This window comes from Macrobrachium nipponense, chromosome 6 (genome assembly GCF_015104395.2).
Source record: "Macrobrachium nipponense isolate FS-2020 chromosome 6, ASM1510439v2, whole genome shotgun sequence".
Taxonomy (NCBI): Eukaryota; Metazoa; Arthropoda; class Malacostraca; order Decapoda; family Palaemonidae; genus Macrobrachium; species Macrobrachium nipponense.
Genome location: NC_061108.1, coordinates 98,026,095 through 98,043,254, shown reverse-complemented (window position 1 = coordinate 98,043,254; position 17,160 = coordinate 98,026,095). Strand labels below are relative to the sequence as shown.

The 17,160-nt window shown below is 34.5% G+C and overlaps 1 protein-coding gene across 1 annotated transcript in view; it reads left to right on the top strand.

The window, feature by feature from the left end:
* Nucleotides 1–17,160, top strand: part of LOC135216596 (uncharacterized) — a 987,502-nt gene that overhangs the window by 247,732 nt on the left and 722,610 nt on the right. The window contains 1 exon segment of the mRNA XM_064251975.1: nucleotides 11,367–11,431. Within this exon segment, the coding sequence (XP_064108045.1) occupies nucleotides 11,367–11,431 (65 nt within the window).

Sequence of the window (17,160 nt, the reverse complement as noted above, 5' to 3'; positions counted from 1 at the left end):
CAGGCAACCTAGAGAGGAATCAACTTCGGGAAATGTGTAGATTTACTTAGAAATTACGGAACTTCTAGTGAACTACAAAAATTGCCAAGGCAAGGCAGTACTGAGTTAGCATGGTGGCCGTTGAAGCAAGATGGGCTTTTTATATGCTTCTGAGCCACTGCCCCTAGCTGTCTGTGAGGCTGTTGCATGTGTGCGCGACTTAGGGGCGGAGGTATTGGCCTGGTTACTGGCCTTTGTCGTGCTTGTTGAGTTATGCTTCAGTTCGGTGCAAAAGTCGTTCTCGGTAGTATCCCATCCAGGGTTATTATTGGCTTCTACTTTTACCAGGCATGGTCTTGGGGAGTGTAACACGCAATATTCTCTTTCTTCATGCCATCTTGGGATGTGACACCACTTCAGGGATATTTGGGATTGGCAAAGGTGTTGCACTGACGTTGATGAAGGAGGATTTCAATTTCCGAGAGCAAGCAGAGGTTTTATACAACTCAGATTCCACAAAATACACTTGTACAAGCTGGTGAAAAGGTTTTGGTTTGCGTCTTCAAGGGGAATGGAGATGATACTTTGAATGCTCTTAGATTACGCAATTTTCCTACACATGTCACACGAAGCAAGGCCTCTGTTCACCCTCAGAAGCTCCCGCCAACGTCAACAGCTGCAAAGTTTCATAGCCTCACCAGGTCCAAAAGTGGAAGGACAATTCCCTTCATCCCAAGGATTGGGGCTGGAAGGTTTATGATGGAGGACTTGTTCCAATTCAGTCTGAAAATGACATTGCTCCCACATTTCTTCTAGAACTTATGAGATGTAAGTGTATGACTAACCGCAGCACATTAAGATGCAACTGCCGCCGTCAAGGTCTTCACTGCTCATGCTGTGCTCACAATGCAGGGAAAACTGTTTAAATATGTTAGAAGATGAACAGGATGAAGAATCGGACACAGATTAGATTTTATAATAATAGATTGTATCAAAAGTCTTAGTAGTTTGTGTTTATACAATCAGAATAAGCATTTGATATTCCATATTTTGCCTTCATCGTAATTAAATGGAGATTTATAATGCTAAAATAGATAGGTTTCATGAAAAAAAAAACATATACTTAGGGGATCTTATATTGGTGAACTTTTTGCCGTAGATGGAGTAAATTGGTTTAGGGTATAAGGAGCAGTGCTATCATAAAGTGTTCTCTTTTATTGGAAAGGGCAAACCCCATAACCTAGGAATACAAGTACAATTTGTAAAAATACCATGGAAACTGCCAAAGATATATGAAATTCATGGTTTCTCCTTCGAGATTTGACATCACATTTTTGCTTCCTCTTTAAGGCTATGTTCCACCAATTATTAAATTAGATTTTTAATATGTTTCTGTTGCATTAAGAACACCCAAAAAAATATGTTTCATTAATATTGCAATTTCCCCTGGTTCAAACCATATCTTAACTGGACTAATTGGCTTCTTGAAGTCTTATAATGAAAGGGAATAAAAAATTGGAGTACCACTGGACATCAACACTCCCTATGAACGATTTTTATACCTCCTATGAGCGTTTTTAATTTTTAATGTTGATTGACGTTCATGGGAGTTTATGTAATGTTGATTTCGTTGTTCTTAAACATTGAAATATTCAGCCTTATTCCATTTTCCATATAATGTAATTTCATCTATTTGAACACACTTCGTCTTCATTACTTCGGTATTTTTTAGAATTTATTTTGAGTCCTATAACTCTAGGTGTATAGTTCACTCTTTTCAGCAGCATTTATAAATACTGTGGTGTTTTGTTGACTAAAACGGCACCATCCGAATATTTCGAGAGTGTCAGCTTTCCATGAGGCTAAACATTCTTTTCCATCTTTAATTATTTTCGTGATTATGAAATTGATGAGAATGGCATAAAACAGGAATTAGATAATTTTCCGATGTAGCACCCCAGTAATTACAACAATTTCATTTGACAAGACACCATCTATTTTGGTTGCATCTAAACACACACACAAACATATATATATATATATATATATATATATATATATATATATATATATATATATATATATATATATATATATATATATATATATATATATATGTGTGTGTGTGTGTGTGTGTGTGTATATATATAATATATATATATATATATATATATATATATATATATATATATACATATATATAATTTTTTTTCGGTGGACTGACTCCCACCCTCATCAAGTAGTGAATGACAGAAGAAGTTACATTTGTGAAATATGTAGTGGGAGATATGCCCTTAGGTGATGCCTGAGGATCTCCGCTAAGCCGCCGTTGGTTGTCAGTTGTCTTAATCCGCTTCATCGTTGTCTATATGGTTAGAGTTCGAGGCTCCATTGGAAAAGTTGATGCTATTTTAATGGGCATTTTATACTTGAGACGTATCCTGTTTTAAAAAGAAGAATATACTATACATATATATATATATATATATATATATATATATATATAAATATATATATACATACATACATACACACATACATACATACATACACACACACACACACATACATATATAATATATATATATATATATATATATATATATATATATATATATATATATATATATATATATATATATATATATATATATATATATATATATATATATATATATATATATATATATATATATATATATATATATATATATATATATATATATATATATATATATATATATATATATATATATCACGCGGGAGTACTTGCTCACATTCACTGACACACGATTATATCTCTGATTTTTTTTCAAGAGCAATTTTGTGTAAGAATTGAAAGGTTTTTTCTCTTTTTTAGAAAACTAGGTCAGAAGTACCATCTCCAAATGTTTGTGTTCACACGTCGTACGTAATACTTGCAGAGTATATCCATCACCGTCCGATATTCTTCTAAAAACAGCTTTGCCCGAGAACAAGGCTGAAATAAGATAACCTTACTCTTAACTTTGCTTCTCAGAAGAAAGCTAGAAGTTAGGCTCAAGTTAGAGATACTTCAAAGTTCTCATGTTCTTACTCGGATGAATAAGATGGATGTTGTTGATACGAATGTGTAGACTTACTCTGAGTTTTTCTTTTATTTAAATCATATAAGTGTTAACTCTCAAATATTTTTGTCTGCAGTTTTGTGTTCATTTACTCTAATTAGCATACAGATAAAATTTAAACTTTGGTCATTCTAATAACTAAAAGTTATACGTAGGATTTTTGCTGGAAGTAAACTTTTCCTTGTTTTAATTAGGGCTTAAATTTTTACAACTTGGAGGTGTTACAATATATAAGATTTTTTTCGGATAATCTTCAGGTGACTCAAAGTAACTTAGCTTTTTTATTTTATTTTAAGTGAACTTGTCTAAAACGAAAATTTTCAGTCTTACAGAAAATAAGGGACTAAGTCTTATTTCGAGCCGTTGTGGTTAAGTAGGTACTTGGGGGGAAATATTAATCTTGCTCACTTGCTGCCCCTTCTCGGAAAAATGTTCAAGTTTTGCAGAACTTGAAGAAATAGTTGACTATCTTCTGTGAACAACTTTCGGTAAAGCCATTAACAACTTTTCAAGAATGCTATTTACTCGTCATTGTTTTGCCACAAACTTGCCTCAAAAAGTTATCTACCCTTTGCCTATTTTCTATAGTAGGTGATTAGATAGTTTCATTTTCATGGGAATGAATTGCAAACAGTTTCTGGAATTACTTAAGTTCTCCATCTCTCTGTATGTGAAAGAAGTGAGTTCTGAAGCTGAGCAATAGGCACAATTGTAGGAACTTATTTTTTTTAATGAAACCTTTTTTTTCAAACTAGGAAAATTAAATAGATATATAAGTGTGAACTAAAATTGAGGTGAGTTTTGATCAAGTGTAGTTGTACGTAAATAGTGTTTTCACATCTTTTGCGTTTGATAGGTTGAAGATTTCGTGCATAAACTGAGAAGCCCTTCCCCTTTCCCCTTTCCCCTTGTGGAGAGATAATTGTCAATGTTTTTGGAAAGGGTTTTCTTTATTGTGTGGGAGTGGAAGAGGATACTTAAATGGGTTCTTTTTTCGTAAGTGGGAATTATATTAATCCTGAAAAGAGTGAACGGTATATATTTTTGTAAACTGCAGAGGTTTTTATGTGACCCTGAAGGTTTCTTTGTGGAGAAAAGGAAGGATTTCTGTGCTCGCATGGGAATTTTCCGTAGGATTATTCTATTATTGTGAGTTTACGTGAAGAGTAAAAATTTCCTTTGCAAGTGAAGGGTGTCTTTTGACTCTTCTGGTTACGGATGTTTCTATGACAGCGCAACCAGACATTTCACATGTTAACAGGATATCGTTTGACACTGGGAAATATTTGATAAATGATAACTTTTCTCCGACAGAAGGAAGACTTTCATTTGGCAAAGAAAGGGCTTTCTCTGATAGCCTGAGAGAAATAGTTTTTCAAAAGGAAAAGTTCTTTGGCATCTTTTGGAGATGTCATTTAACCGGAGAATGGCTTTATATGACAACTTTGAAGGATTCAGTTTGACAAAGGGAAGAGATTTCTCGCACAACTTGGAAGCTTTCATTCAGCCACAGGAAAGTTTATTTCTGACAACCTGGAAATATTTAATGTCATTACGACAAAAAAGGCTTTCTGTGGCAACCTGGACAAATTTCATTACATTAACAACGACCTGAATTGGTTTCATTTATTTGGAAAAAAGAAAATGCTTTCTGTGGCAACCTGTAAGGATTTCCTAATAAAAGGAAATGCCTTCTATTACAACCTCGAAGGGCTTAAAAAAAGACAGTCTTTCTCTGACAACCTGGAAGGGTTTCGTCTCCTTCCGAGAACCTGAAAGGTTCTCATTTACGGACTTGAAGAATCTTATCTGGCAACTGGAAAGGGTCCTGACAAACTTGAGGGTTTTCCATTGCCAAAGGGAAAGGCTATTTAGAGAGACTTGAAATATTTCATCCAGTAAGAGTAGTCTTATTCTGCCTCCTGGAAGAATTTCATTTGACACAAGGAAAGGCTTCTCTTAAAACCTGGACGGATTTCCTGTAACGACGGGAAAGACTTCTCTGACGTCAAGGATGGATTTCATTTGCCAAGGAAAGGCCTCTTTCTGCCAGCATGGAAAGGTTTCTCATGGCAAAGGGAAAGACTTCCTCTGACAGCCGAAAAGGATTTCATTTGACCGGGAAAGACTTTTCTGTGGTTGCTTGGAGGGATTTCGTTTGATAACTACGAAGACTTTATTTTTCTGACAGCATAGATGAATTTTCTCCCTTGACAAACCTGGAAGGATATATTTTGACAGGGAATAATTTCACGTACCTGCCAGGGAGGATTTCTTTTTTTGCAAAGGTAACGGCTTTCTTTAAAAACCCATTAGAATCATTTTGCGAGTGGTAAGGATGTTTTTATATAAACCAGTAACGTTTCCGAATGTAAATTAAAGTTTTTTTTACATAAAATCCAAGAATACTTCTTTGGGTAACTTTAATTGGAAAGCTAATGAACGCCACTAACGTTCATGTATTCCTGAGTAGGTCTGCCAGCACAGGGAAGATCTGTGCGGGCAGACCTTCACCACTAACGATAGTTTTTTTTTTTTTTTTTTTTTTTTTTCACTCAGTTCTCTGTAGCAGCTATGGCGTCTACAGACGATACAGTGGCAGTAATGGCTTGCTGAGAGTAACAAAAAATAAATGCCTAAAAAAGATGTGTAGTGAACGTGTGGCTGTTGTTCATTGTTAACATATTTTGTTAACAGTGAATAACCATACATACTCTACTGTGGTGTTATTTTGTTCCATTACTATGACAAATGTAATTTTGTTCTAAATTTAAAACTGAATTACATTAAAGATGCATGATAATGAATGGACGCAAATGTACTACCTATTTTTGTTTTACATTACTTTGCTGTATTGAATATTTATTCTCGTTTAGCAAATGACTTGCATATATGGTTTATAACCATGAACTAGCGTATATGGGTATACGCGGACACTTTCTTTCAGTTTTTTTTTTTTCTATTTATTTATTTATTTATTTTTTTCGACTAATTGATTTATGCAGCTCATTCTTATAGATTTCGATGCCATCTTCAAGACAATCAGGAACGACACACTGTCTGTGTGTAACTGGATCGAACTCTCCACCTTAGGCCATGAAAAGAACAGCAAAAAAATAGTGGCCTCCCCGCAATAACGTTCAGGTGCGCCTGCGCAGGTCGTTTCGACGCAAGCATATCGATTGAGATGAACTATCTGGTCAGGTCGCCTGCGCAGGCAGAAAATGCTCAGCAGGTTGTTCGTGATTGCACAGGTTGAACGTGCTAACAAACCTGCACAAGTATAACTGAACGTTAGTGGCGGCCTTGAGTTCAACAGGAGAGGTATTAAGTGAATTATTTTATTTCGTTAATATGTTGGTTTTGAGTATATGAATCAGAAGGGTTACTAATGTTCAAAACGTGTTTTTATGTTAATATACAAGGCTTCCTTATTAAACCCATTGGGCTTTTGATTATTCGTAGGGGTTTCTTATATTAACTGCAGTTTCTCTGCTTCGAGCTGGAAGGTTTCAACATACGTGTGCGCAAGGACGATATTTGTATGATTAAAAGTGGTAGCTTCTTGAAGAAGACGAGTTTCTTGATGTAAACCAGAGGAATATCGCTATAAAAATTAGTAGGATATCTTTATGTGAACCCAAAACTTGTAAGCTCTCTTCATGAACCAGGATGTTACTTTCAAGTGTACAAAGGGTTTCACTTTTTCGGACCAGAGGTTGTGTTGCGAATCGCTGATATTATCTTGCGTAAATCAGAACGATTGCGTTTGTGGTCTGGGGATTTCTTTAATGAAAACATGAAAAGTTTTCATGAGTGAAATAGAACTTTCCTTTAATCCCGGTGGATTCTATTGTGAGCTTCACATAGTAAATGAAAGGGAGCTGAATGTTTTATTATGACTGACAAGCCATTCATTATGTAAATAAGAAGGCGTTCTTTGCAAACCAAAAAACGCTTGATGTTTGTTGGATGCGAAACTATCTTATACTGTGGTAACTAGCTTTGGTTCATCATGTATGGTAACTGCAAGCATTTTTTTTCTCGCGAGTGTTTATGTTCCATCTGCTGTACAAGCTAGAGATTTCTACCCCGAAACTCCGATTATTAAAATGCGCTTTTTGTTCTCTTTATACCGAAGAGAGTTTTTCCTGGCTGAACAGATCTGAATGGCCCACTTTGCAAAGCCTATACAACTTGAACAGTGTTTTTTGTATTGAGTTTTACTCTAACTTCTTTTTTCAACAAGGAGGCTTAGCTTTCCACTTTGAACTAACTGATAGTATTGATCACAACTTGTATCATGTCCATCTTTGTCAAGTGGTGAAATCCAATAAAAAAAATAGTACGTTAACTCAAAGGTTACGTTCTATGTGAAATTTTTCGTTTCTCTGAGGCCTGCATGGTACAGTGAACGCCGATTTCTTACGTGGTTGAAGTCGTTATTGCACTAGTTTATAAGTTTAACTCTCATCCTGTATGAAGAAGGAATATTTTTGTAATTGAGAGTTCACAGATTGTGCTCCATACGTGCGATTTTTGTGTAACCACATTAACCAATAATTTCCGTAACCGAATGATCCCAAGCACATTAATTACAGATTGCTGAAATGTATGTTAGTGGAATCGCTTTTTCAAGGAGCAATGCAATGCAGTTTAAATGCTTGTCTGCTTCAAACTATTCATCATCTTTTAAATATTCATGTTACTTTTTAATTATATTTACGATTGCAGTCCAGAATAAGGGTAAAATCGGTATACGTGAATGATTCCAAGAATTTAAAAAAATGGCTGGCAGCATGTGCGTGTTTAAAAAGTTTAGAATTTTTAAGCTATATAAAAAAGATGTAATCTGAAAAGTATGTTTCCCGGATTGCAAACAAAATGTCGTCCACATTACTTATTCTCCGTAATTATACCCGTATATTCACGAAGCCTTTGTGAAACAAGGACTTAAGAGGCATAATATTGATTGCACGATATGTTTGATATAACCACAGGCATTTATTCATAATACGATTATTTTATATACCATCTGCCCGAAAGACTTGGTTTTAAATTGTTACAGTACAAAACTGGTGCGCATTTTCAGCTTTAAGCTTCTATAGATGGGTTTAAGTGTTCAAAAGAAAAGAAATATCTGTTGCAGATTTTATATATTATTTTAAAGTTCAGTAGTGCCTAAGCGTTGATTGGAACCGCAATCTAATGCTTTTGAAATATTTATATTTTAAGAGTATTTATAAGCAGTCTTGGTTTTAATAATATGAATAAATCTGTTGTAAAATGACAAAAATTCCTATTTGTTCTTCGAAAGCCATTGGACAACGAATTATATATATATAATCTTTTACAAATTAGAATAATTATCGCCCTTGTATGCAATATGCTTTGCTCTCTTGTACGATAATAAGTAAAAAGCAAATACAAAACAAAAATATAAAATCAGCAAAAATCCATGTAAATGATATACTCATTATATATATATATATATATATATATATATATATATATATATATATATATATATATATATATATATATATATATATAGCGAAGTTGAGGGTGGGCTTTGTCAATCCAGTAAACAGCAATTTGGTGCGAAGGGGAAGGACAATTTTTTATTCCTTTCTAAGTACTTTATTCAGCCGCTGACGTTTCAAGACGTTTTAATTAAACAGCTTGTCCCCGACTAAATACTCAGACGACTTCACTACCTTTATACCTCTCGTGAGTTTAAGTCGAAGCTGAAGATGGCCCGAATTGTCAGCACCATTTGATAAACTCTCTTCCTTTATTACTTATAATTTTATGTTGTAAGCAAAAAACTTATGTTTTTTTTTTTATTCAGAATCTATTTTTAATGTCTGTTTCTTTTATTATGTAGGTTTGAAAATGGAACTAAACGTCTTGAAACGTCAGCAGTTGAATAAAGTACTTTGCACCAAATTGATATATATGTATATATATATATATATATATATATATATATATATATATATAGTATATATATATGAATGTAAGTATATATGTATGTATGTGTGGTTGAAATCACTTGTGTATATGATATCTTTTCAGAAATATTTACCACAAATAGCGTTCAATATCAAATTCACTATACCTCGGAGTAACCTGTGCCCAAGGGGAATTATAATTGTTAAAGGCAACTGCCCACACCAGAATTCGGCAAGATACAGCGGTTTATTATATTCTCTTGTGCGTGCTGTTTATTCCCTATGTATAGTGATTTTGTGTATTAATATTTGTAGATAATCATACTATAATGGGCGTAATGTCTGTCTGTGTGTCTGTCTGTCTATCTGTCTGTCTGTCATTCAATCACGGCCAAACGGCTGGTCAGATGGGCATGAAACTTGGCAGGGTTATGGTGGGGACCCCTAAGATGGTTTGTAATGGGGTTTCATCCAACCTACCCCCCTCCTTTGTAGGGGGTGGGGATGAGAAGGGATTCCCTGAAACGGAGCTGTTTCTGGCCGTGTAACGAGGCTGGTTATTCCCGTAGACTTGGTTACTTTACGATTTTTCATACATAATTTCTGTACAACTTCCCCAGAGAAAGTCGCGAATATTTCAGCTGGGACACAATAGAAGATGAAAAATATCATCAATATTCGCAAGATTTTTTGAATAACTTAAATCCATCGGGACTGCCAGTGCACAAAATAACGTTGAAGAAGTACTGCTCGGTGATGTTGCTTCGGAATTTCGATCCTGCCAATGGACATAATAAAAAGGATTACTGACAAGTTCCTACTTTCTACTCTTTTTTTGGAAGACACAGGATCATAACAGCATTTATCAGTAGCCATAACGCACTGACATACAAGTTGCGTCTTTGCAGTAACATAATGAAAAGAAAGATACTTTATTATTCGTATCATCGTGCAAAGTAATTGACAAAGAAACGTACCAATCAAGATCCCTGTTCTGTTAAATGAAAGTCACCGACAAGAGAGAGAGAGAGATAGAGATAGAGAGAGAGAGAGAGAGAGAGAGAGAGAGAGAGAGAAGTTTAACGACATTAATGCACTACAATTTTATAATTTTATCTTGCTATCGAAAAATGAGAGAGAGAAAGAGAGAGGAGATAATTTGTGATTTGAGAGCTAAGTAATCCGATAATCCCATCACCGTCTTCGTTACTTGACTTACATTGAGAGAGAGAGAGAGAGAGAGAGAGAGAGAGAGAGAGAGAGAATGAATTATTAAAAGAGGGTAAACAATAATGAATACGAACTTCTTTACGTTCATTGATCGTCCCTTCACTTACTTTAAGAGAGAGAGAGAGAGAGAGAGAGAGAGAGAGAGAGAATATCATTTAAAGAGGGGAAACAACAATGCATAAGAATGTCTCTGCATTCAGTGATCGTCTTGAATTACCCAATTAAGAAGTTACGAAGATAGAGAGAGAGAGAGAGAGAGAGAGAGAGAGAGAGAGAGAGAGAGAGAGAGAGAGAGAAACTATTCGTGTAAATCGCCCTTATTTTAATATTGCTGAACAAATAGTACATATAAATTTTTCACTTCTGCACCCACATACGATGGGTAAGTTTGCTAGTATTTATAAATGTATAAAAAACCTCATTCGGAATTAAGTGACTAAAATACGTGATGTACCTATAATGTAGTTGCACCAATGAAAATGAAATATAGAGCATAAATCCCGACTTGTTTCGTATTTAGTTTGTCCAAGTGATTCACAAGAGGATTGAATTACAGGGGTCGCAATTCGCATTATATATATATATATATTATATATATATATATATATTATATATTATATATATTATATATATATATATATATATGCATGCTAGAGTGATTGCCCAATGAGCATACAGGCAGTTAAAAAAGTATTGACAGTGTTTGTGACCGGTGTTCCATTTACAAGTCTTGTTTTTTTGTGCCGGTTTGCTCACACCTTTGCCGTTTGACACAGGTAAACTATCATCCGCTAAGTTTATACATCTTAGATATTTGTTTGGGACTAATTGGATTGATCTTATACATTTCTTGGCTTTAGCGATTAAAGACTAATCCTTTAAGAAGGTTATCAGAATCAGATGGCAGGTTATATTTAGTGTCAACTGGTGCCGTGTGGGCACCAGCTGAAGAGGTTGAAGACTTGGATCTGCCGACAGGAGAGTCATCAGACGGGAAATTGGCGATGAGTGGAGATTCGTGATGGGTAAAATCTTAGAAACGACATGAGTGGTTGAATAACTGTTCCTGTCTAACACTTTCTTTTTCTTTCCACAGGGCTGTGTGCCTTCAAGGCAAATCTTTGACCTGTTTCAGCACTGCCATTTTTCCTGTGAACACAGGTAAGTCAGTTGAATGTTTATTGGATAGTTTAATGTGGTTCCTCTAAAATTAGATGTGCATATACAGTGTTTCACTGGAAAGTAACGTATTTTGTTTGCAAAGCATACGGTTACTGGTACTGGAAATGTTATCGTCAAAAGCCAAAGGATTGTAGTTTTGGAATTGGAAAGGTTTTTATAACGAATAGGTCCTGAAGATATCATTTGGAGAATTTAAAGCTATGGTGATGATTTAGAAATAAAGCATAAGAGGTAGACGTCTTATATGTTTTATGTTACGCAGTTGTTTGCATTCGTTTTTTCCTATTTACAGGCAAATAGAAAAATCCACCCTTTTCCATGTAAGCACAGTTGTTAATTCTTATGTCAACATCAGCCGTATTTGTGGACTTTCAAGAGTACTTTGAAGTTTTTTGTGTTAAGAACTTTGGGTATGATTTTGAAACACCCGCTCGTGCTGCTGCTACACAACCACTACTGTTCGTTCACTTCCCTGTTGCTGAAAGCAACACTGTGCCCTTATAAAAGCGCTAATATAATATGCTGCTTATGATAAGATAGTGTGAAGAGGTTTTTGTTCGCTAATAAAAAGGGGGGCGGTCATTGTGTCTTCTTCTAAACGTCTATTTAGCCTAATTTTGAACAAGATATGAAATACATGCCATATGGTGAACTTAGGCTTTTGAAGTGTGATAACTGCAGATAAGTTAAAAGTATTTGAGCATCACAAATATGGGTAGAATTGTATGAATTCTATGTTTATTTAAGAATTAAAGATTCGAATGGGAAAGTATGAAAATAAAACGGCATCAACTGCGTTTTGAATTTTGAATTTGGCTTAGTTAGATATAAGACCGGACTGATTCAGGAAGAACGATATACGTAACAGAAAATGAACTGACGACGTAATTAGGTTTGCGCATCGAAAAGGATCTTTACGATAAGAACCATTCTGGTAAACTATTTTGCTCATATTTCATAAATAAGGTAATTTAATATATACAGTTAGTTAATAGGTGAATAGAAACTAATATGGGGCCATATACAGTTAGTTAATTGGTGAATAGAAACTAATATGGGCCTACTTATATTTAGTCATACTTTTGTAATGTAAGAAAGTGAAAGCGATATAATCAACTGTTTTAACTCTCTTATGGCTCAATTGTTGCTATTCAAACTTTCGTGTACAATTCGTCAGTGGTGCCATGTGTTTACGAGAGAAAATTAATTTGACAAGTACAATAACATTGTAAATTGCCTTTGGCAGTTAAGATCCGAAACCAGTATCGTAGATTGTATGCCCTAGACGTAGATAATTTTCTTGATCTAGTTGGCCTCTGGTTTTGCATATTCTAGATGAGCAGTTTCTTGAAAAAAAAATTTTTCTCTTGGATTATTCGAGACCCCCAAAAAGAAACTAAACCCGAAATGATGAATATTCCTTCTAGTCTTCCATGTTGATTTGACAAACCAGATCGGATACCTGAATTTTTTCACTTCCGAAGAAAGAATGCTGGGATTTGCAATAGTATCCGTCTTCGTTCGCGTTTCCATTTCATCGTTCTGGTATCGTATAGCCTGACCTCCTATTTCGTTCTATGTCCTTTTGGGCCACACACTGCGGTGTTTTACTCCGAACTCTTTCTCTTACTCTCATATGCCAACGTAGCTCGGTGGTAGCACGTCTGACTCAACTTGACGATGGGGTAGTCAATAAAAAATCAGTGTGCTTCTGTTCACGAAAGCAGTGAATTAGCTATTCTAGTTGTTGGATTACAGTTGTGGGTCGCAGCTGAGAGAGAGAGAGAGAGAGAGAGAGAGAGAGAGAGAGAGAGAAGGAGAAAACTCATTGCTCCGTCGAAAGAAAAAGGACCTTGAAGAAATAATTTTTATCCTTCTTGGGCGAAAGATATGATTCTCTCTCTCTCTCTCTCTCTCTCTCTCTCTCTCTCTCTCTCTCTCCCATATATATATATATATATATATATATATATATATATATATATATATATATATATATATATATATATATCAGCAGTATATATATATATATATATATATATATATATATATATATATATATATATATTATATCAGCAGTTGCATATTACGTAACACAGAGGAACCCAAGGTCTGTCTAAAAACGATGTTATCTAACAATAGAGCAATGATCCTTCGTCCCCTTAGGTGTCTACTATGATTGATTGCCGATGGTTAATTTCCCAGTGGATGGTAATTAATTCACCCCTTATAACCTGATTAGTTAACAGTTCATCGTAGAACACAGAATGATAATCTTTTAATATGTAGGTATAAAAGAAGGTGTGTAATTGTATGTATGTATATATATATATATATATATATATATATATGTATGTATGTATATATATATATATATATATATATATATATAGTATGTATATATATATATATATATATATATATATATATATATATATATATACATACATACATTTACACACCTTCTTTTATACCTACATATTAAAAGATTATCATTCTGTGTTCTACGATGAACTGTTAACTAATCAGGTTATAAGGGGTGAATTAATTACCATCCACTGGGAAATTAACCATCGGCAATCAATCATAGTAGACACCTAAGGGGACGAAGGATCATTGCTCTATTGTTAGATAACATCGTTTTTAGACAGACCTTGGGTTCCTTTGTGTTACGTAATATGCAACTGCTGATCATTAAATGACTGATATGTGAAATGTTTTAATATTAAAGAAGGATTGGTGATATGCAGCGCAGCAGTGACGCCATGCGGCTGAACATCCGCGGTTAATATTTTTTTAGTAAGTTGCTGTCGTCTCATTCTTCCTGTATCGGGGATAATGATATTTGATGATGATTTGAACTTCTTGCATTGTTTGCATGTATACGGACTGGAGTCGATAGTTTAATGTTTATATGGTGAATTAAATCTTCTTTAATATAATATAATTTGGTGCCATAAGAGTAACGCAGTGAGTCGTTAAAAATTACTTTTTATGTCCATGGTCATTACAGTCTTTACAACCTATTTTTTTTACATGAGTTTTTATAGTGTTATAGGAATATTGATACATTCTTGCGATTGTACTGTGGCATAAATTAATGGGTTTTGTGTTTGCTTTGTTCTTGTTATACTTTTCCCATTTTTATGGCGTTTCCTTTTACTTTCGGCTACCTTATGTTTTTCCAAAAAAGTCCTTTTCGTTGTGATTAAGATGGTAAATTTATTTCTCTCCTCCCCCCGCCCCTCTCTCTCTCTCTCTCTCTCTCTCTCTCTCTCTCTCTTTGTGTGTGTGTGTATGGTTATCGGTATTCAAACACTTGATTTAATTTCGCTGCTAATTTTCCCTCCTTTTGGGTCATTCTGCCACTTTTTTATCATCTTTCTTGTTCACTGATTTCTTGACAGTTCTTATACCAAGGTGTTATTGTACGTGCATATGCATTTTGTATCCTGTATGTAATCGGATAGTACATGGCAGTCTGATTCACTTTTCTCTCTCTCATTTTGTCACTCCATCAGTAATTTTCACACTTTTACAGTTCAACCTTTAGCAAATTAACAGTAGTATGTTACAGGTATTGTTTGACTAGAATTTTGCCATGTTTAGTTCTGAACCCATAGTCTAAAAAATTGAATTGAAAAATAAAATGAGTCCCGTGTATATAGTATATATATATATATATACATATACATATATATATATATATATATCCCATATATATATATATATATATATATATATATAGGTATATAGGTATATACATGTATATATAGTATATATAGGTATATATATATATATATATATATATATATATATATATAAATATATATATATATATATATATATATATATATATATATATATAGTATGGTGTTGTAAATGTGTATCCATTGGTGTTTTAATCAGGTATGTATATGTAAACCCATTAATTTTTTCTCGCGAAACAGCAACGGTATTTTACACACTATATTTCCACCCGTTCCATCTCTTGGGAAATTAGCCGATTGCATATAGGACTCTAACGGGGCCGCTTTATCCTGATCTTGCGACCTCTAACATATTGTGTTCAGTCTGAATAAATTTGACCCAGGGAGTTTACCCTCCCACTTATAACTTTCCTCCTGAGAGGGCCGGAAGCGGCCATGCTCCCATTTACATGATTAAACTTGTATGGGCACCCAGGCATTATTGTTGCGTTGACTTGACAAGCATCGCCTTGTGTTGTTTTTTGTTTGCAACGCACAATTGTGTGTGTATGAATAACACACACACTTATATGTATATAGTATGTATGTGCGTTTGTGATAGTGTTTTAAAAGTTTGCCGGTAAGTTGTTTATGTAAACAAGCGTTCAAAGTTAGGAACATTCTTGTTATGCGGTGCATAATTATGAGTAACTTGGGGCGTTTCCCTCGATTAGTAATTCAGGACGTAACATATTGGCAAATATGATAGTAAATGAAATTCGTCCTGATATGTTAGAGATGCAATGGTCACAATGCCAGTATGGCGTTTTATTCTGTCTTTATTGGGAATTCTGTTATTTGTCAAGTACAGTATAGTTATTATGAAACATATGGGTTTCTCTACTGTAGTGAGCTGTTGCTATAATTATAAGATAATCTTGCCAGTAATATAACAAAGCATTTAGTTGTTTGCCACGGATGGCCTGTTCTTCTTTGTTTGATGACATCGTTTTACATATTGTAACTGTGGACGCAAAGTTTTATTTGTGCCTGATGATTGGGAAGTGCTTCTAGTTCCTTCATATGATGGACTCAAAGCTTTTAAATCATATTTTCCTCATGCTACACAGCTCATTTTGATTGTCAGCATTACTTGCATTCCGAGCTATTTTTTCTTGATATCAAAGTAATTATATAAGTATAAGGTTTATTATTAGCAGATTTTTAATCTGATTGTTTACCAGTCATTTGTAATAGTTTTAAAACAAATGCATTACTGACTTGAGTGAACTTCTGTCACTAGTTTAAGAGATGTTTACAAAATAGAACTGACTCATACATACCTTTCACAAGACGTAATGTCTGGATGAGCTTACTTTGTTACCAAGGTCCAAGAGACGGAGCATTGAACCTGACCTGAGAAAATTCCAAGCCTTTTATAGCTTCGGGTTTTCGCGGGGCAGAAGTGGTCGTAAACATAAATTTTATGCCAAGTCAAAACTTTCTCTTTATACAATTGTGTTTTCTGTTTCTTCTGTTTATTCATTGCCTATTTAATACGGTTAGTTGTAGAATTCCCAATAGAGCCTAAAACTTAAGATTGACGAGGTCATTTCATTTTCACTCGAAGCGAGAACCGTAGCAGTATTTCCTCTATAAAATATAACAGCCACTTTGTCGCTTTGTATTTTAACTTTTTGTTATTATGTGGGCCAGGCCCTGTCGCTTTGAAATAATCGAAGTTCTTCCCATCCATCTCCAATTTGACGTTAATACCGGAGGAAAGAAGCAGACCAGTTTTTGCGGACATCCTTCAATAGTGTCATTCAGACTCCTGTTAGCCACTACGTCTCAAACTCCTTTCTTTTTTTGAAAGGTGCATTGAAACTTACACCCCGGCGAAGAAGACTTGACATTTAATATTGATAATAAATGGTTATGTAGTTTTAATAAATATTCGTTCTCTCTTTTTTCAAAACAAGAGTTATGGCTCCTCTTTCTCTCTCTCTCAAGAAAAAA